This window comes from Hoplias malabaricus, chromosome X1 (genome assembly GCF_029633855.1).
Source record: "Hoplias malabaricus isolate fHopMal1 chromosome X1, fHopMal1.hap1, whole genome shotgun sequence".
Classification (NCBI taxonomy): Eukaryota; Metazoa; Chordata; class Actinopteri; order Characiformes; family Erythrinidae; genus Hoplias; species Hoplias malabaricus.
In genome coordinates, this window is record NC_089818.1 from 19,774,642 (window position 1) to 19,795,398 (window position 20,757).

General features: G+C 39.6%; 1 protein-coding gene across 1 annotated transcript in view; it reads right to left on the reverse strand.

The window, feature by feature from the left end:
- LOC136675786 (sodium channel protein type 2 subunit alpha-like) overlaps window positions 1-20,532 on the reverse strand; it is a 46,035-nt gene extending 25,503 nt beyond the window's left edge. The window contains exons 1-10 of the mRNA XM_066652537.1: window positions 20,266-20,532; window positions 18,341-18,459; window positions 16,760-16,837; window positions 14,006-14,134; window positions 11,817-11,908; window positions 11,251-11,493; window positions 9,566-9,629; window positions 4,317-4,458; window positions 3,211-3,408; window positions 1,305-1,487 (exon numbers count right to left, since the gene is read on the reverse strand). Coding sequence (XP_066508634.1) covers window positions 1,305-1,487; window positions 3,211-3,408; window positions 4,317-4,458; window positions 9,566-9,629; window positions 11,251-11,493; window positions 11,817-11,908; window positions 14,006-14,134; window positions 16,760-16,837; window positions 18,341-18,459; window positions 20,266-20,532 — 1,515 coding nt within the window. The remainder of the gene's footprint in view (window positions 1-1,304; window positions 1,488-3,210; window positions 3,409-4,316; window positions 4,459-9,565; window positions 9,630-11,250; window positions 11,494-11,816; window positions 11,909-14,005; window positions 14,135-16,759; window positions 16,838-18,340; window positions 18,460-20,265) is intronic.
- Window positions 20,533-20,757: the final 225 nt, after the last annotated feature.

Consider the following 20,757-nt stretch of genomic DNA (forward strand, 5'->3'; position numbering starts at 1 on the left):
AAAAGATGCTGTAAAAAGCATGTCAAAGAATATTCTATAGGACTGGCCTCTCTAAAACGTGTTAATACAGTAGTCTAAGGGTCTTCTGTGGACCCTTGGTGCAGGGACATAGACACAGGTGGGTCTGGAAGGGCCTGAGCCCACCCAAACTGAACAAAGACCCAGCCAATCAGCCATAGCTAATTTCCTCTGTCTGAGTTCACACACGTGGACACACTCTCCTTTTTGGCAGTTCTGTGCACAAGTTAAATTAGAATGGCATTGTAACATTGAGTGTGTGTGTGTGTGTGTGTGTGTTTGATTAGTCTTACTACAGTTCACATTTTTCTTGAAAATATATGGTGCCTCATTAAGAGGAGAATCAGACAACAGTTTCCACAGACTGTCGAGCAGCTTGTGTCTTGTATATAGCAGGAATAGGCCAAGTTCTCCTTGCAAAAATGCAACAATTAGTATCTTCAATTCCCAAACATTCATTCATTCATTATCTGTAAGCGCTTATCCAGTTCAGGGCGGCAGTGGGTCCAGAGCCTACCTGGAATCATTGGGCGCAAGGCGGGAATATACCCTGGAGGGGGCGCCAGTCCTTCACAGGGCAACACATACACACACACACACAGACACACACACACACCTAAGGACACATTTGAGTCGCCAATCCACCTACAAACGTGTGTTTTTGGACTGTGCGAGGAAATTGGAGCACCCGGAGGAAACCCACGCAGACACAGGGACAACACACCACACTCCTCACAGACAGTCACCCAGAGGAAACCCACGCAGACACAGGGAGAACACACTCCTCACAGACATTCACCCGGAGCGGGAATCAAACCCACAACCTCCAGGTCCCTAGAGGTGTGTGACTGTGACACTACCTGCTGCACCACCCAATTCCCAAACATTTAAAAGTATAATTTAAAAAAAATGTGATGTGACCCAGTAGTAAACATGCCACTCCCGTTTTTTTTTTTTGTTTTTTCAAATGTTGAAGGCATTTCTTTCTAAATTTGTATAGACTTAACAAACAGAATTAAGTTTGTCACTGAAAACAGTGAAAATCTCATGTCTTTTTTCTGTTAAATAAAGGTTAAATTAATTAACAAAGAGTTTTGTGCATTCATAGGATGTCTCTCAAATTTCTGGAAATGGGGTTTGTATATTCTTAAGCATGACCTCTGTTTCCTTCATTGAAATACAGACAGAAAAAACTATCCCTCATGTTTCAGGCATATGACATTTTTAAACATTTTATAACAGGGAAAGTAATTTATTCTTTAATGGGAGATCTTCAGAAATCATACCTTCTCATCAAATGGATCGAACTTGTGGGATCTGAAGTCTGTATCCTCCTCTGTCTCCTCTGACATAGTTCTGTGGGATCTGGATCTGGTCCGGCGTTCTCTGGAGTCTTTACGACTACATGGAGATGGAACCATTTCTTGCACTCGAGCTAGCTCAGCTTCCTTGTTTCTTTTTGCTAATGCCTAGGAAAAACGGTTCAAAGCAACTTCTTCAACAGATATTTTATTGAATGTTCTATAGCTAAACAAAATACATAGTCAACTTGAATATACACTGATCAGCCACAAGATTAAAACCACAGAATACCATTAATTGTCTTGTTAAAATGCCACCTTTCTATGGAGAGAGATTAGTCTCAAAATACTTTACAAATGCGTAAATGTTAATCCACACATTAAACACAAGTCACAAATATGTTTCACTGTTTAAAAATGAATACGTCCCAATCTGTGTCTCACGGGCTGCAATTTGTACAAATACAGTTACATTCATAAATACATGTTTTTGCTTTTCATAGATATATCACAATTTTATGCGAAAATAAATAATAAAATGCATTTGTTTAAATTTACATCGCAAATATTTGTAAAGTCGAAATTCAAATTTAAAGTTTATTCGTAAATTGTAGAATCTGCGTTTGTGGATCAAGTCGTGTTTTCCGTGACGTGCATTTGTTCATTTCCTCTCGCGGGTTTTTGGATTTTGAGACTTTCCTTTCGCATTTCACTCGCTCCAAATACAAATGCAGCCTGATCCACAAATGAAACCTATTAGTATCTTCAATTCCCAAACATTCATTCATTCATTCATTATCTGTAAGCGCTTATCCAGTTCAGGGCGGCGGTGGGTCCAGAGCCTACCTGGAATCATTGGGCGCAAGGTGGGAATACACCCTGGAGGGGGCGCCAGTCCTTCACAGGGCAACACAAACACACACACACACACCTACGGACACATTTGAGTCACCAATCCACCTACCAACGTGTGTTTTTGGACTGTGGGAGAAAACCGGAACACCCGGAGGAAACCCACGCAGACACAGGGACAACACACCACACTCCTCACAGACAGTCACCCGGAGGAAACCTACGCAGACACAGCCTGATCCACAAATGAAACCTATTTGTGACTTTATTTGTGGATTAACCTTTACGCATTTGTAAAGTATTTTGAGACTAATCTCTCTCCATACCTTTCACGGGGTGGAATATACTAGAAGGGGAGTGAACAGTCAGTTCTTACCATTGATATTTTGGAAGCAGAAAAAATGGACAAGTGTAAAGACCCGAACTACTATGACAAAGACCAAATCTCCAAAATGGCGGGTCTTCTGAGATGTTCCTTGTATGCTGTGTGTAGTACTTACTAAAAGTATTCCATTAGGACAGCCAGTGAGCTGATTAGCCAAGGCTCACTGTACAAGGCTCAAATGGGTCAGCATGGGCAAACAGCAAGTTGTGAAGCACTGTATGTTTTAACATACAACAATTTGTGATACAGGAGCTCTTCTGTGGGATTGAACCAGGAAGACTAGGCTTCCATCCCTGTGGGCCCATGAAGATGTTGTCTGTTCACCTGACTAATATATTCCACACTTTGACAGGTAACAAGCTAATTTTTGTTTACCACTTCTATGTCTACCACTTCTACTTCTATCTATCAGTGGCTTAATTGATTTCATTCTTGTGGTTGAACTGTGTACAGTGACTATAGCATTTTGTGTAAAGCAGAGATGAATGGTTATTACAAAATCAGCTACATAATCTACCTGTTACTACACAGTTCCTCATTCATCCACTACTATCTGCCATGATTGTGATAATCATCTTAGCATAATAACTCTAATGTAATCAAATGGAATAACAATTGAGCAACAATGGAATAACCTGAGGTTATGTGTATTACCCTTTGCTCTTTTCGGAGCTGTTCCATGGCCAGCTGGAACTCTCTCTCTTTCTGCCAGGCCTCAGCGATAGTAGCCTGGTTCTGCTCCTCATACGCCATGGCCACCACAGCCAGGATCAGGTTCACCAGGTAGAAGGAGCCCAGGAAGATCACCAGCACAAAAAAGATCATATAAGTCTTACCTGCCGAGCGCAGAATCTGTCAGAAAACAGGTGGACAAGAAATGAGTAAATGATTTAAACTCCATGGACTCACACACAGAGGTTTTCCTAGTTTTTAATCTTTCTTGACCATCTAACAATTTAGAATAATGGTACTTAGAGCAAAATAACACAAGACAGAGCAAACGTTATCCATTTTTATGTAAAGTTTCCAGTCAAACAGGCAATATGTGGGAGCTTTACAAAACCACAGCCCAACACATGATTGATTATTAATTATTTACTTTAATCTAAATAACCCTAAAGGAGATATTTACAGGAATACTGGGATCAAATATGTAACATATATATATATATATATATATATATATATATATATATATATATATATATATATATATATATATATAATGTGCAGGGGTTGGACAATGAAACTGAAACAGCTGATTTTAGACCACAATAATTTATTAGTATGGTGTAGGGCCTCCTTTTGCCAGTACAGCGTCAATTCGTCTTGGGAATGACATACACACGTCCTGCACAGTGGTCAGAGGGATTTGAAGCCATTCTTCTTGCAGGATAGTGGCCAGGTCACTACGTGATGCTGGTGGAGGAAAACGTTTCCTGACTCGCTCCTCCAAAACACCCCAAAGTGGCTCAATAATATTTAGATCTGGTGACTGTGCAGGCCATGGGAGATGTTCAACTTCACTTTCATGTTCATCAAACCAATCTTTCACCAGACTTGCTGTGTGTATTGGTGCATTGTCGTCCTGATACACGGCACCGCCTTCAGGACACAATGTTTGAACCATTGTATTGGATATATATATATATATAAACACACGTACATAAATATATATCCCTGCACATTAATGTGATCAAAGGTCACACAACCTGAAAATACATATGCATTAATACATGACAATAACAGCGTATCACTACCTGGTGATAGAGATTTTCCCAGTAGTCTTGTGTCATTAGCCTGAAGAGTGCCAAAAAAGCCCAGCCGAAACCATCAAAACTTGTGTAGCCATAGTTGGGATTTCTCCCCGTCTTCAAACAGTCAAACCCATCGGGACACTTTCTGAATGGCATAAAGAGAGCAAACAACGCAAACAATAATACAGTTACATACTCCAGAAACAAGTTCATCTGTGACATGAATTTAACTCTGAGTTGTGCTGCCATTTTATTTCTATTTATGGACTTGTAGTGATTGGTATAGTTTGAAAATCTAAACAATTTTACACTTTACAACTCCAACAATCAAGAATTATTATTATTGCCCTGTAAAAACCAGGCTTTTATACCATACATGTAAACATATTTGAGTCCATTGTAGATAAATATATATCCCATTGTTTTAATAATTCAAAAATGAATACAGAGGTTGCTTTTCTGTGTCATCGTATTAGCAGAGAAACCTCAAATGGGGCCTCACAAGACATCCACAATAGTATGCACTGAGGTCCAAAGGGGATTATGATGAGACAGATGGGTATCAAGTTGCAGTTTTAATTTTTTTCTAACCCATCACCCTCCACCCATCCCATCTCTCCCTAACCATGGTGGCATTAGGTTTGAGTGACAGGCAGAGTGGAGGACAGGCCTGTGTCAATCTGAAAGAGGGATCATTTAGTAATGGAACTATCAACAGCTGGAGAGAGCACTGCCTCACTTTGAGGACATCTGGAAAGCTGTCAGAAAGAGTGAGAGAAAGGGGGGATGAGGTAAAGGGGAGTGAGAGAGAAATTAGGTAAAAGGAGTAAAAGCAAGTAAAGGGGAAAAGAGGTAAAGAGTGAGGGAGAGAAAAGGGAAATGTGTATAGGAGAGTTAAAGAGACAGGAGTTAAAGAATAACTGTAGCAAAGACACAAAGACGTAAAGAGGTATACAAGAGAGAACAGTTAGAAAAAGAGTGGAGGGGAAAAGAGAGAAAGAGTAGGACAGAGAGAACAGTGCAGAAGATTTAAAAAAGCAAGTGTTTCCATTAATGAGGCTCCACTTATTTATCCACAGATGTGATAAACAGCCTGGAGCTGGTTAAGAGAAAAGTGACCAGAATGCAACATGAATAAATGTCTGTGTTACAGAAATGGATGCTGGTTTGGTCGGCTCCGTGAATAAACAGAGAGAACAGGCAGATAAAAGAGGGCCAGTCTAAATTCCATGCATTAGCCAAGATCAGATGTGCAGAGGGTTGCTATGAGGACACTCTGAGTCTCTATAGTAACAAAGTCTGGGAGGCAGTTGCCAGCGGAGACCATGTTAATGGTGTCTCTTGAGTCCAGCCTCTTACAGCAGTGTGTGTGTTCCAGTTTGTGTGTGTGTGTAAGACTGCTCATTCAAAGTGGTGCCAGCAGTACTTTCTGTCCATCTTGCACTATTGCACAAAACTGCCCACATTTAAATCAACTTTTTACAAATACTATGCACCTATATATTTAGAAATACATGTATGTCTCAGCAAACATTATTAAACTGATATAGAATATGTAAAAAGTGGAATCTGTGTGAGTACACACGTCAGATTTATTTTCCTGGAAACACTATTCTCATATAAATGATGTAAAATCAGCATGATTCCAGCAGCCAGTGAAGCACATGTTGCACTGCAGAAAAGGGTACCCAGCTGTGAGACAGTAACAGTACATACTGCTCTCTGAAGTGATCTCTCTCAGACAGGCCTGATCCTGTCTCTGATCATCAGCCAGATCACACACACACACACACAAACAATCACACGCGCACCATCAATAGTGCAGCATCTTATCTCATCTTAAAAGGTCCAAGGTCATGTCCTGATGGCACTGGGGATTTTCTCAGCATGGCCTTTAAAGGAGAAAGATCTCTAAAGCAAAAAGGCATGAACCCAAAAATATCTGAACTGAAACATAGGGTCAATATCTGAAAATAGAAACTGTGCAAATGCACTGCAAATACACACCTGGTACACATTTTTACAACAACACAGGAAAACAATACAGGAATTTCATATAGTGAAGGGAAATGAATTAAATAAACACATCTTAGGCTGTGACTGATATCATTAGGGGCGGCACGGTGGCGCAGCATGTAGTGTCGCAGTCACACAGCTCCAGAGACCTGGAGGTTGTGGGTTCAATTCCTGCTCCGGGTGACTGTCTGTGAGGAGTTGGTGTGTTCTCCCTGTGTCTGCGTGGGTTTCCTCCGGGTGACTGTCTGTGAGGAGTGTGGTGTGTTCTCCCTGTGTCTGCGTGGGTTTCCTCCGGGTGCTTTTTTTATCCATTGTTTGCATTACCACAGAAATTAATTTGTAACTTGAGCTATTTGGTGTTGTAGCACTCTCGATGCACAGTGAGAGAATGTCTGAGCCAGTTCCAAATGATATACTTTATTTGTTTCCCATTTACAGAGCCAGGCTCTGTAGAAATACCTGACCTGTTTTCAGACTGGAGAGCTAGCAAAAGGAAACTGAATTGAAATAAACGTATATGAGATTAAAATCGTGAATGTCGCCTTGGTTAGTACAGTTGACTTTTGGTTTGACAGTATGTAAAGTTACGCATTAATAGCGCACCACAATCTGCAGCTCCGGCAGGTATTGTGGGTGCATATTACTGCCATGTGTTTGAAGATTTTTTTCTGTGCATACAATCATCTCACTCTGATATACAGCATAATAGAGGCAGAGAGCAAAGGGCAAGGGGGAAAGGGAAAGAATAGTGTGTGTGTGTGAGAGACAGAGAGAGAGAGAGAGACAGAGAGAGAAAAGAACAGCAGCCCTAATCCCCAATGTTCTGTTACGGTAAAAACAGCCATTAACAAACCTACAAAAGGGCTTAGGCAGGATCAGATGTGAATTTAGAGGGGAAATCCTCTATAGAGCAGGTTTGTTTATGAGCTGCTAGAGCAGCAGGACAGCGCCCTCGATCCCATTAGTGTCAACACTGTTCAACATTGCCAAACAGAACCCACCGTTCACATTATGCTTTGAAAAAAAAAACAGTAAGAATTAGCCTTCAGTTTTTAGGCACCTGCTCATTTAGTAGGTCTTCTGAAATTAAGAGTATCTACTCTTCTAGAAAGGTTTTAGAACCTTTTTTGTTGGGCTTTGAGGTTATTCAGCCATGAGATATTAGTGAAGTAATATACAGATGTTGGATTAACAGTTCTGGATCACAAACCTTACTCCAGCTCACCCCAGAGGTATTGGATGGAGCTTTATCACTCTGAAGAACAGTTTCAAAGCTCCACAGCCTGTTTTTAGGAACTTCACATCCTGCTAAGTGTCTCCTGGCATTCACCATAGTGACCATAAACTCATGGTTGTTTATAATAAAGTTGAACAAATGTGCACAATAGGGGCGGCACGGTGGTGCAGCAGGTTAGTGTCGCAGTCACATAGCTCCAGGGACCTGGAGGTTGTGGGTTCGATTCCCGCTCCGGGTGACTGTCTGTGAGGAGTGTGGTGTGTTCTCTCTGTGTCTGCGTGGGTTTCCTCCTGGTGACTGTCTGTGAGGAGTTGGTGTGTTCTCCCTGTGTCTGCGTGGGTTTCCTCCGGGTGCTCTGGTTTCCTCCCACAGTCCAAAAACACACGTTGGTAGGTGGATTGGCGACTCAAATGTGTCCGTAGGTGTGTGTGTGTGTGTGTGTGTGTGTCTGTGTTGCCCTGTGAACGACTGGTGCCCCCTCCAGGGTGTATTCCCGCCTTGCGCCCAATGATTCCAGGTAGGCTCTGGACCCACTGCGACCCTGAACTGGATAAGGGTTACAGATAATGAATGAATGAATGAAATGTGCACAATGTGTGCATTTTAAAATGCCTTTATATAGTGTCTTAGTTTAAAAAGCACAACTTTTGTTTCAAGTACTTTTAGGACTCTGGAAACACATGAACTTGAGGCACATTTCAGACATTCCTATATTTTCCCCAAATATATATTTATTTAAATAAAATAATTTTATATAAATTAAGTTTATATCTTAATTAAAGATAACAGTGCCAGATTTCCTAATGTCACACCAATTTCTGCTGTTACTTATTTCCAAACTTTTCATAGTGTACATTCCAACCCACCCAAAAGAGCGGAGGATTTAAAATTAACACAGATGGGTATTTAGTTCAATGAAATCCTTGAACTAGCCCTGGCAACATAAACATCATCCTGTGGCACTTGTTTGAAAGGCACTGGGATTTGTGGGATTATAGAAAAGGCACTGCAGAGGCCGAGTAGCTGCTTCAGGGGAGATATTTGGATCTGTAGAGCTGCAGGCCAGACTCCTGATTCACTAGGAGCTATTCCAACATGACACTGTCTCTGTATAACAAAAAATATAAACTCTTCTGGACAGTGTTTTGCATTTGTTGAATTAACCGTATTGCAGTCTATGAATTACTCGGTCAGATTACACACACATCCTTCTCTTGGAGGAAAATATCATTTGAGAGGTAGTGCAGTACATAAAGGTCACCCTTAAAGATAAGCTAAGAAAGGTTTGGTGTACACATTTTGTATCTATATGTTGATCTATATGTTACTCTTAATTAAACTTTGCAGATTTTAGAGCACTACATTCTACAAAGCATGACTACAATTTCATTCTATTTATAAACAACAGAACATTTCAGGCTAAAAGTTATTGTAACTCCGATCTACCGTCCATAAGCTAAACATGTACATGCTGTCAACTGTCAGACCAAGGCTTTCCTTTATACAGTGAAGTTTTCTTTACGTTTATACCTCACAGCATGTCATATTGTAATTATTATTGAAAAATAATTTGCCTAAATGTAGACCTGTTAAATGTCTTCAGGCGCCCATCATGTTAGTGTTAAGGATCAGGTTTGGAGATTAAGCTGATGCACGCTCTCAATATAACGTTAATGACCGTGTGAGACTGAGCTGATGGAAAATAAGAGTGAAATCATGTGAAACAATGAATGATAATCCAGAAAGACACATGCTGCAACATTAGACAGATTACCAGAACAGAGGGCACTAGCAGTGATCAGCGCAATCAGGGTTTTTAAAGGCAGCTGGGAGAACATTATTTCTTGCTTCACAGGTTTCCAGAAATGCATTTCCAGTAAGATTTTTGTTGTCTCATTTTTGATATCCAAACAAGGATTTTTAAAAAATCGGAAGGAACTATTTCATGCAAGCAGCTTATTACCAGTCCAAAATAATAATAATAAAAAATTCCACATACCCAGCATCACTGCTATATCCACATATTAAGGCATCCTTGGCTCCTTCAATTTTGTAGTAATTCTCTGAGGAAAAAGAGGAGAGTTCACTTTTAATGCTAAAATGAGGAACAAGTAATGTTAGGCAGTGCAACGGTAATACTGCATACAGCGTTATTTTAAAATGAGGGTGGTATTTTAAAACGTGTGTAGTGTGTCATATTTAAGTTGTGTCTTTAAATACAGGTTCAGAGTTCATTTATGTGCACTTAATAGAGCCACAAGGAGGGGGCGCTGTAGTTGTGTGTTTAATGCTGAGTTTGGGTTAATAGAGAGGAAGGAAGCTGAAAACCGACAAAAGACCCTTCACTCGAGTTTGTGCTCACAGGTACGATGTGCGATTTTGTAAATACAGTGGAACCTCTACCTACGAACTTGATCCATTCCGTGACGCGGTTCGCAAGTGGAAAAGTGTGTTTCTCAAGTCAATTTTCCCCATTTAAAATAATGGAAAAGCAATTAATGCGTTCCAGCCCCCACCCCGAAAGTCACCCTTTTTGCACTGATATGTGTTTACAACACTCTCAAATTAGTAAAAAAAAGCGTTACTAAAAATAAAAGAGAAATACAGTGGTAACTGTAATAAACGACTGGCTGGAGGAGTAACACAGGCACTGGCTGTATGACGGGAGGTGGGGGTGGGTGGAATAACGGAGAATAGGCGGTGAATGTGGGGAGACGAAGAGTAGATACGGCTTAACTTAGCACGAATTACGATGTCTGCTATTTACACTAATGCTAAATTGCTAAAGCTACAATTTGCTAATCTCTCAAGTCTGGGCGCTGGGAGACTCGCCTATTGGGGTCAGTGGCCATTTCCAGACGCCGGCTCGGAGGAGGCCCGGGTTTGTTTCTAGAGTCATGGTTCGTTGGTGGAGGCCAAAAATATTCAAATACCCGGTTCGTATCTTGGAAAGTTCGTTAGTAGAGGCTCCACTGTATGTGTGATTTAAGCTGGAGTTCGATGGAAAAACCATCTACTGTGGTGTGCTAAACCAAAAGTGTGTTAGCTGGCCAAATATGCTTCTTCATAGTGTAGAACCCCCAAGAAATGTATACCCTGATAATACTTTGAGGCCGTATGACAGTATGAAAAGTGTGGACACTGCCCATCCCTAGGGACAAGCCAAATAAAAAAAGTAAAAAGGGAAAGTCTAGATAGCTAGAATGCCTATAAAGTAACTAAGTATATCTTATCTCCTGTAGGCCAAGTCAGAAAAGAATATTGAGGGCAAAATTAGGGATCCAATATTTACCAGTTGCAATGACAGACCAAGATATAAAAGCATAAATATTTAAGTTTCAAAACACATGTAATACAACAGATATATTGGTAATAATTGGTGAATTTACTAAGGTGAGATTTTAGGTAAAATGGGGCAAATAACCTACACCTTTTGACATAAAGTAGCCAATCAAATGTAACAATTATAATTATTTCCTACAAAAGTAAATGTCAGTCTTTTTTCCACTGGCGTGACATCATGATGTTAGCTGCATTCACAGCGAATACTACTTTGATACACCCATGTTCTTTACATGCCGTTTAGAGATAAATCATGTTTTACTGAAAAGTAGGTAGGTAGATAAAGTAGGTAAAATGCCCACAGAACTGTTCGATCAGAATTAATAATGAGAATATTTGTACCTTCACTGGTAATGAATTCCTTCATGGACTGCCAAGTTTTATTGTTGCAGACGAAGCTTGAATTTCCCATGTAGGTGGAGTTCACACAGTGGGCAGCACTGCGAACGCACTTTTGCCGCAGGACACCCATGAAGAGCTGGAGACCAATCAGAGCAAAGACGCTGAGGCAGAAGACAGTCAGTATCATCACATCTGCTAACTTTTTTACTGACTGGATCAGAGCACCCACAATGGTCTTCAAACCTGCCCGATGAAAGACACAGCATGTTAGCACACTTCCAAACACCCTAGTTATCAAGACTTTGCCTTTCAGGTAAAATAGGATGACCATTTTATAATCACATCATCAGGATTCAATCCAAATCCAAGTCATAGTAAATAACCAGGTGTAAATGTAGTCTCTGACATTCAAGTAAACTGCATTTAGCAACAAAAACTAAATAGAGTATTTTCAGTAATTGTGAGTGATTTAAAAAGCAAAGGAATGTTATTATGATTTAATAAATGTAATATAAAATGAACTGTACAGTGACAGTGTAGAGATAAATGTGTAGGGCTTCTCTTACCTGGAATGACGGAAATTGTTTTTAGAGCTCGTAGGACTCTGAATGTTCGTAATGCTGATACATTGCCAAGGTCCACAAACTCCGTCACATACCTAGAGAGTAAGTCAGAAAGAGGCCATTATAAATAACACTAGGAAATATGGCTGTAAAAATGGTATCTGTAATGCATTTTCTCTATTTGAATTTGCAATTCTGATATTGCCTATCACACAAAACAACAATATTCTACTAAGCCTTCAGAAAAAAATGAAAGTCAGATATTTCAGATGAGTTTTACTGGTGAATATGCTACAGATGAGAATACTTTTTTTAAATAAATGGCAATAAAGACTGAACCATTTTGATCAAAATATCGCAGGTTAGGTTATAGCCTTGCTACATTAGTATGATTTCCTTACACTGCAAGGCATATTGCAATAACCATATTTATCACAATATGTATGCCACAAAAGTAAAATGGGATTTTTTTATTTTTTTTAATAAGTGACCAGTGGTTTGGAGCTCTTTATAATGCAAATCACATCAAAAACAAGATGTACACTGATTAAAGAGAATCTGTTAGTAACCCCTAAACCCCTACACACATAAATAACAGCCAAGTAGTGAATTGGATGTGAAACATTTGAATTCTACTAATGTGTCCTCTAAATTGATTACTTAAAAGTACAGGCTAAGTAAAATGTGGGTCCAACCAATATACTGTTTGGCAAATTATATCATTCATTCATTCATTGTCTGTAACCGCTTATCCAATTCAGTGTCGTGGTGGGTCCGTAGCCCACCCAGAATCACTGGGCGCAAGGCGAGATCACAGTGAGGTGGGGGGCAGTCCTTCACAGGCCGACACACACTCACAAATTCACACCTACGGACACTTTTGAGTCGCCAATCCACCTATCAACGTGTGTTTTTGGAACGTGGGAGAAAACCGGAGCACCCGGAGGAAACCCATGTGGACACAGGGAGAACACACCAAACTCCACACAGACAGTCAAACAAAGCGGGACTTGAACCCACAACCTCCAGGTCCCTGGAGCTGTGTGACAGTGACACTACCTGCTGCACCACCGTGCCCCGCCCCCCCAAATTATATCAGCTGGTGTCAAAAATCTAAATATTTAAACAATAATGTGCCAGTGATTATTGACATTGTTTGACTGCAGCATGGCCAGAATTCAAGTTCATTTTATAGTAACATGGGCTAAACTGGTGAATCACTTACCAAAGAGTAAATCAGCAGTGGTTAAATGCCAAAACAGTGCAAAAATATTATTGGTTTTTATACTAAACGAGAGGAATTGGCTAGAGATTCTGGAGAGATCTTTTACTCTGTAAATCTCTCTTTCCTGCTCTTTCTCTCTCTCTCCCTCTCTGTTTTCTGGCAACTAATCTGAGCCTCTGGTCAAGCTGCACTGCTAAATATGTAGGTCATCTGACAAATGCCTCATTGGATACCTGTTTTGCTCTGTCTCTCTTTTTTCACTCCCCCGCTTTATCAATTGCTCCATGATTCATTCCATCTCTCACACACACACTTTTGTATTTCCTTTCACTTTGCATTCTCTCTTCAACCACACACTTGCCCACACCCTCTGTCTACCACTATTACCATTCCTCCGTCTCCATTATCCACCTACATACTTTTAGTTAACCCTCACTCACTCACTCACTCACTCACTCACTCACTCACTCACTCACTCACTTATGCATTTCAGCTTCAAGCTCACTCTTTTGAGGGCTTTCTTTTGTAAAGATAATGTCGAAGCCTCTCTAGCTCATCTCAGATGCTTATGCTCAGCTTCTCTAATTGCAGAGAATTTTCAGCACCATGGAGAGCAAAGAGTCTCATTTAACTTTATTATCTGCAGCTTTTCACAAGCTACTACGGCATGGTGGTCACATCAGCAGAAGGTGTGTGGTGTAACTAATAGAGAAGTACTGTCATATTACGTTGTGATGTTTTACTGAGTATTGTGAGGTTTTCTAGATTATTAACCAACATTTATTACTATATCTTGTTATAGTTTCAGCCCCAAGAAGTTGAACTGCATGATATACATGCAATTTTGAGGTATTGTCGTGGGTGTCTAAATGCATTTAGAAAAGTGATAACTGCACTTCCTTTTAACAAATGTTACAAATTTTTCAAAAGGTCAGAGTGACTTTTAAGTAGCTAGAAACATACTTACGCCATAACAATGACACTGAAATCTAGCCAGTTCCATGGATCTCTGAGGAAGGTGAAGGGCCCAACACAGAATCCTCTCGCCAAGATCTTTATCAATGACTCAAATGTATATATGCCAGTGAATGTGTACCTGAATGAGCAAAAACAAGACAAAACATATGGTTGACGTCTATCATGTGTATATCATGTGTTAGAAAAACAGCATGCTTCATGCCCAGTCACATTCTCTTAGAAATCATCTCCATGCACATATTCATAAAAGGTAGATGCATATTGGACTCTGAGGTCAAATTTGAGAGCCATGAGCAGGAGGGGATTTTCAAAATGTGTCAGGCAGTCATTCATTGATTCGTTTGTTCGGCTAGTGTTGTGAGCTTTTAATGAGCAGCTGTGACAAGTAATGCCTCTAAACCCTAAAAGGCAAAGCAGGAAGAGTTATCCCAAGTCTCAGATAGATAGTCTGACAAAAAAACTAATTTACAATTCCTTCCCATGTTATAAAAATGCTAATATAGCTAACAAGTAATGATAACCTCAAAGGATAGCACTGTGTAACTGTAGCTTAAATACTCACAGTTAAGAATTCTCAGATTTTCATGGTTTTTGGCACTGTACATTTTTTATTTTAAAATTATTTTTATCATTTTATACAATGATAAAAATGCAGACAAATTTTAGGCTCAATGTTTTATGACAATTTGTTAATTTCAGTAAATAACCACACTCTAAAATGGCAAAGATTTAGTATTTACAAGCTTTTTAACCGGTTTTATATAAATATAATACACTGAATGAAACAAAGGGAAAAAAAATAGGTTAGTGATGTCAGGAATGAATCAAAATGTAATATTTTCAAATAAATTAAATTTCATGTTTTTTAAAAAAAACTGAATACATGCTTTTTTTTTTGCATGTACATGAAATAAGTATAAATGTTTACTGGTACAAACGATATCTCTATAAAATAAATGTTTTTTTTTATGTTGGACAGCTCACTAGAAACGTTGTATGCTGAAAGATTATGATAATAATCGGATAGATCCACTGGAAACTCAACAAAGTAATCAATTCACCACAGGGGCAGAGGTGTCTATTTGAACTTGTATGCCCTGAATGTATGTGATCAGAATTTCTTTAAGGAAGCTGTAAACATCATCTCTGATAATACTAAGGGCATGATAGTAGTCAGGAGAGACTTCAATTCTCTACATGATGGTAGATTCACTATAGATTTGGATTAAGAATTTCTTTGGGTAACAGAGACTGGGAGGAGAAGTGGGCGAAAACGAATCAATTCTTTCAAATGTCACAGGCCAAAGTAATTGCTTAATTACTTGAATATATTCATTAATTCATTATTAAATTTGGATCAACAAAATGCAACAAATTACAACAAATCAATTTTTAAAAATTCATCAATCAACTTCTACCCTCTTCCACTTTTTAAAGTTTAGGTTTCACACTGCCAAAAAATGTGTGAAGACCTAAATATCTGGTTTCACAGTGTTGATTTTTGAGGTACACACTTCCATTAATTGTTAGCTACATTAGCCTTGAGCTGCACAGACACCAATCATGTCTTACATATACAGGGGATTTAGAAGTTAAATTCCGTCCATCTGATTTATCACCAAACTCAAAGAAATGAAAGGAAGTTTTATTTGAGGGGGCATTCCAGTTGCAGTAGACAGAAGGCCATGCAGACGTTCAGTGTCTTACCCAGCCCTTTTCTCAAAAGGCCAACAGGATCATCCTAGCAGAGTATCACATTGATGAAGACTCAGTTTAAAATTTAAATGACATCAGATTATACAATCTAAATTCTCTGGTTACAATTACTTGTGGCATGTCTTGTCACACAGTAAAACATGTTTCTATTGATCACAAAAATGTAATTAGCAATACAATGTATATATGTGTATAATACATATAATGACAATAGGGCTTTAACAAGTACTCTGAAATACAGTGGAACTTCTACTAACGAACGCCTATACTAACGAACTTTTCAAGATACGAACCGGGCATTTGAATATTTTTGGCCTCCACCAACGAACCATGACTCTAGAAACGAACCCGAGCCTCCTCCAAGCCGGCGGCTGGAAAAGGCCACTGACCCCAATAGGCGAGTCTCCCAGCGCCCAGACTTGAGTGAGCTTTTAAGATTAGCAAATTGTAGCTTTAGCAATTCAGCATTAGTGTAAATAGCAGACATCGAAGTTCGTGCTAAGTTAAGCCGTATCTACGCTTCGTCTCCCCACATTCACCACCTACTCTCCGTTATTCCACCCACCCCCACCTCCCGTCATACAGCCAGTGCCTGTGTTACTCCTCCAGCCAGTCGTCACGTCTTCAAGGTAGCGATGTGTAACCACTTAAAACTTTATTTCTATTTTATTACTGTTACCACTGTATTTCTCTTTTATTTTTAGTAACGCTACATGTATTTTTTTACTAATTTGAGAGTGTTGTAAACATATATCAGTTCAAAAAGGGTGACTCTCGGGGTGGGGGCTGGAACGCATTAATTGCTTTTCCATTATTTTAAATGAGGAAAATTTACTCGAGAAACTAACTTTTCTACTTACGAACCGGGTCACGGAACGGATCAAGTTCGTAGGTAGAGGTTCCACTGTATTCATTAAATTGGATCATTTTATTCTACTTATATTATAGGACATTGAATTTATATATGACAGTTTTTCTCAATGATACATAATAACAGTAAAATTAGAAGAATAACACAAATACTTACTCCAGGTACTTGGTCCAGTGCGCTGGGTCTGACATTGCCATGACACAACAGTTGGTCAAAATTGTGCACATTATGAACCAGCTAAATAATGTAGACAAGAGTTAAGGTAACTCATGGGAAACTGTGAAATAACATGACTTTACATTTACTACATCCTTACAAATCAAAACCAAAGCCAACACAGAGTATAATACACATGGTTATTAACTGTATTACCACTTTAATCATCCTGACGTTAAAATAGCACAGCAAAGTGATGTCACATCCTGCCTCTCACTCATTGTTTTAGGAAAAGTAAATCTAGGGTTTGACCTTATTTCGGCCTGTATGGCGATCCTTTATCCATTTTCAGCATTACAGACTCAAGCAGCAATGAATTTCCAGTATTAACCTGGACTCACTGGATTTAAGCGTGTATTTGAGGACTGTGTGAAATAACTCTAGCCATGTTTGATCTGCCAGTATATTTTTCACAAAAATGCAAATCCTCAAAGCCTCTGTCTGCATACAGAGCTCAGAATGTGTTTAAGCGCAGACTGGCAGGGACTTAGTAAGGTATCAACTTTACTATTATTGTATTATTCCATCAAAAACATGCTAAAATTAAAGACGGCTCAAAGGGCAATTTTAAATCATGTAAACCAATGCTATTTTTATATTTAGGTTATCAGTCCTAAAATCCTTGTTACTGCGTAATGCAGCCTAACGGTTATCAGCTCTTCTTTTTTCATCCTATCTAAGCAGCCAAAAATATAAACTATGTGTGGAAAAAAATGCAATAAGGCCATCATTTTCCAGGCTTTAAAATAATATAAAATGCATGTCTATTTTCAAATGTAAAAAAGCTTCATAAAGAGTGAGCAATAATAGTTTAAAGTTTTCAAAAATAGTCAAAATCATATTCTGAATTCTGCTGAAATCTGAAATATTATGTCACAGAAATCCAATCATAGGTCAGAGTTACAGCCCTAATTGTAGCTGGTAGTCTTGTATAGGCTTCATGGTCCAAAAAAGGCTAAGAGCTGATGTGAATATAGCGTGAGTGAACAGAAGTGACCGGCTGGGGCCTTGACACCAGCGTGCATTAGAGCCACTACTGCATATAAAGGACCAGCCTTGCGAGTGCAGGTCCGCTCAGTCTGAGGTCTGATGTGCAGCCGTCACATGATGCCAAATCTCCTTGCTCTTATTTCATTTGGGGGATTAGAAGAGGGATATCAGAGGATTTGGTTTGCGATGCCAGGGAGGAACATTACAAAGCTGTTTCAAAAATGGGACTGAAAACAATCCAATAGAAAAGAGGGAAATTTTAAATATGTGCAATTGGCTTAGTGTATGGTATAGACCACAGGCTGCAACCATGACTCTTTCAGAAGCATTACTAAAAGCTTATGTCACCTCAGCTGTCTGTAAAGACATCTTTAGACAATGCAGAGTAGTCAGTTTTAATATCAAGGTGTCTTATGAAAACATGAGGACATGGATTGGTTATACTTTTACTAAATCATAAACCCATTACCACACTCTTGCACTCTGACTATCACATACACATACACAGTTTAAATGCCAGTAAAAGGATATGAGTGGACTAGTATTCGTATGGAAATTCTTCTGATAAGGTGAAACGGGCTAAATATGTACAGAGCTGATGTGGCACTGAAGCGGAAGATAGCCTTCCCCTTGTTAAGCACTATAAAGGTCTAGAAAAAAAAAGGACAGATCATTTTTAGTCCAACCAACCAAAGTTGCATTACACACAGATCAGCAAAAACATTCAAATGACTTCCTTGTTTTTACACTCATTGTCCTTTTTATGCTCTCCACTGACCATCTGCTGCTCTGCATACTTTGTTAGCCCACTTTCACGTGGCCATGTACTTCTGTGATCAGGACCCCCACAGGACAACTACAGAGCAGGTATGATTTGGGCAGTGGATCGTTCTCGTCACTGCAGCAACACTGACGTGGTGATGGCGTGGTAGTGTGTGTTGCACTGGTATGAATGGATCAGATACAGCAACGCTGCTGGAGTTTTCCTCAGTGCTGGACTGAGAATAATCTGTTCATTCATTCATTCAGAATTACTGAGTGTACATGTGGATTCTCCCCAACACTCACACATGTTGACCCTAACACTTGTAGCTGGACAGTGGGTAGCACCAAAAGGAAAACCATAAACACACACCGGGAGATCATACCAGACCCCACAAAGACAGTGAAGAGACTGAACACACAACCCAAGGAACCTGAAGTTGTGTGGCAAAAACACTAGAATAAACCATGCTGCCCTGCCAGCAGTGTCCTGTGACCCACTGGTGAAGGACTACGGGAAAACCAGCACAAACTGTGCAGCAACAGATGAGCTAATCTCTCTGACTTTTCTTCTACAAGTGGGACCAACAAGGTGGGTGGGTCTAATAGAGTGGACAGAGTGGACACAGAGTTTAAAAACTCCAGCAGCACCGATGTGTTTGATCCACCTGTACCAGAGCGAAGAAGACTAACACTCCAGAGCCTTGCCATTGTCACTGTCACATTGAGAGCGCACTTAGTTCTCTGATTGTTTTCATGCTGTAAGAATGTTTTATGAATCACAGCAGAATCAATATTAGAATGTGAAGAACCATGGGAACCTGCACTTGACCTAACTGCAAAGCAATAGGTAAATGTGTCTTGCTTTGTGTAACCTGAACAATGAATAAAAACAATTAAATTATGGCTACAATGACTGAATACATTTAGCATATCTGTGGTGTAGCTTAGATGCTAGAAGGCGTATCATAAGCCAAATAATTTCTGATTTGAAACTACAAAGTTCCAAAGGTATTTTCAAAGTCATGGATTCAGACAGCCAGGGTGTCACACTCCTGTCAGCTGGCAGGGCATGGGTTTCCAGGTGAGCTTAAGTTACAGGGGTAGGAACTAATAGCATAATCATAGATTTTAGCAAACTATTTAAAGGCAAAGGTGTAGAGCTAGCTCTAAGGCAATTTTAAGGTAATCATTTTTAAAAAGCAGAGATGAGTCGTTAGTATAATCAATGGCTGAAATTGCCTTAAATATAATTAAATGTAACTCTAATGTTATAAACAGCCATCTTTAATTCCTTGAATTGTAAACGTTTGACGATCACCCTAGAAACTCATGTTCAATTTTTTAAAACACTATTTCTCATGTTTTTGCTTATTTTTTTTAAAAATATTGCACACCTGTCCTTATTTCCCCAGAATAACTTCAAAATGAATGATAATTAATGAATGAATATGAGATTAGTGATAATCCCAGCACTGTCTTTTTAGGTCATGATAATAACAACTATAGAGTTGTGCCTGGTGTAAAATTCCAATCTCTTCCATGCAGTCTCAAATCACAATCTGAAACATGTCTGCCCATGCACCTCTGGAACTCAATCTGTTGCTCAATGCTAGAAGTTTAAGTCCCTCCATGCCCTATTAATATCAAAAACCATTCAACATGACTACCAGATTTAACCAATCTTGACTCACCTTTTGATTCTTGAAGTAAAAAGCGTCAATGTCCTCCACCGGGACTCCAACAAGTCCTGTGGGGATGTCACCGAAGATGCGAGGAAGCACCTTGCCGGCCTCCAGGTCTGCCTGAGGCTTTGGCTCATCAGTGTTCCCCCTGTTTGCTGAGGAATCCTTGACTTTCTTGGCCTGCTCCTCAGAAACCCTCTTTTCGATGGCCGCCAGGGACTCGCGAGTGAACCGCCGTAAGGCGCCTGGACCCGCTGGTAGCAGCATGGTCGCCATCTTTTCATCCTGATTGTCCTGTAGAATTTACTCACAGCTGAGCGCACATGTGAAAAAGAAAAAATATATATATTTTAATTTAAAGACTTATAAAGCAGACATCAGAATTAGTCAAACTCCCACTGAACATGTGATTACACAATTCATATGCAACTAGTTTGTGATTAGTCAAATATGATCTAAGGTACGGGCAGCACAGTGGCGCAGCAGGTAGTGTCGCAGTCA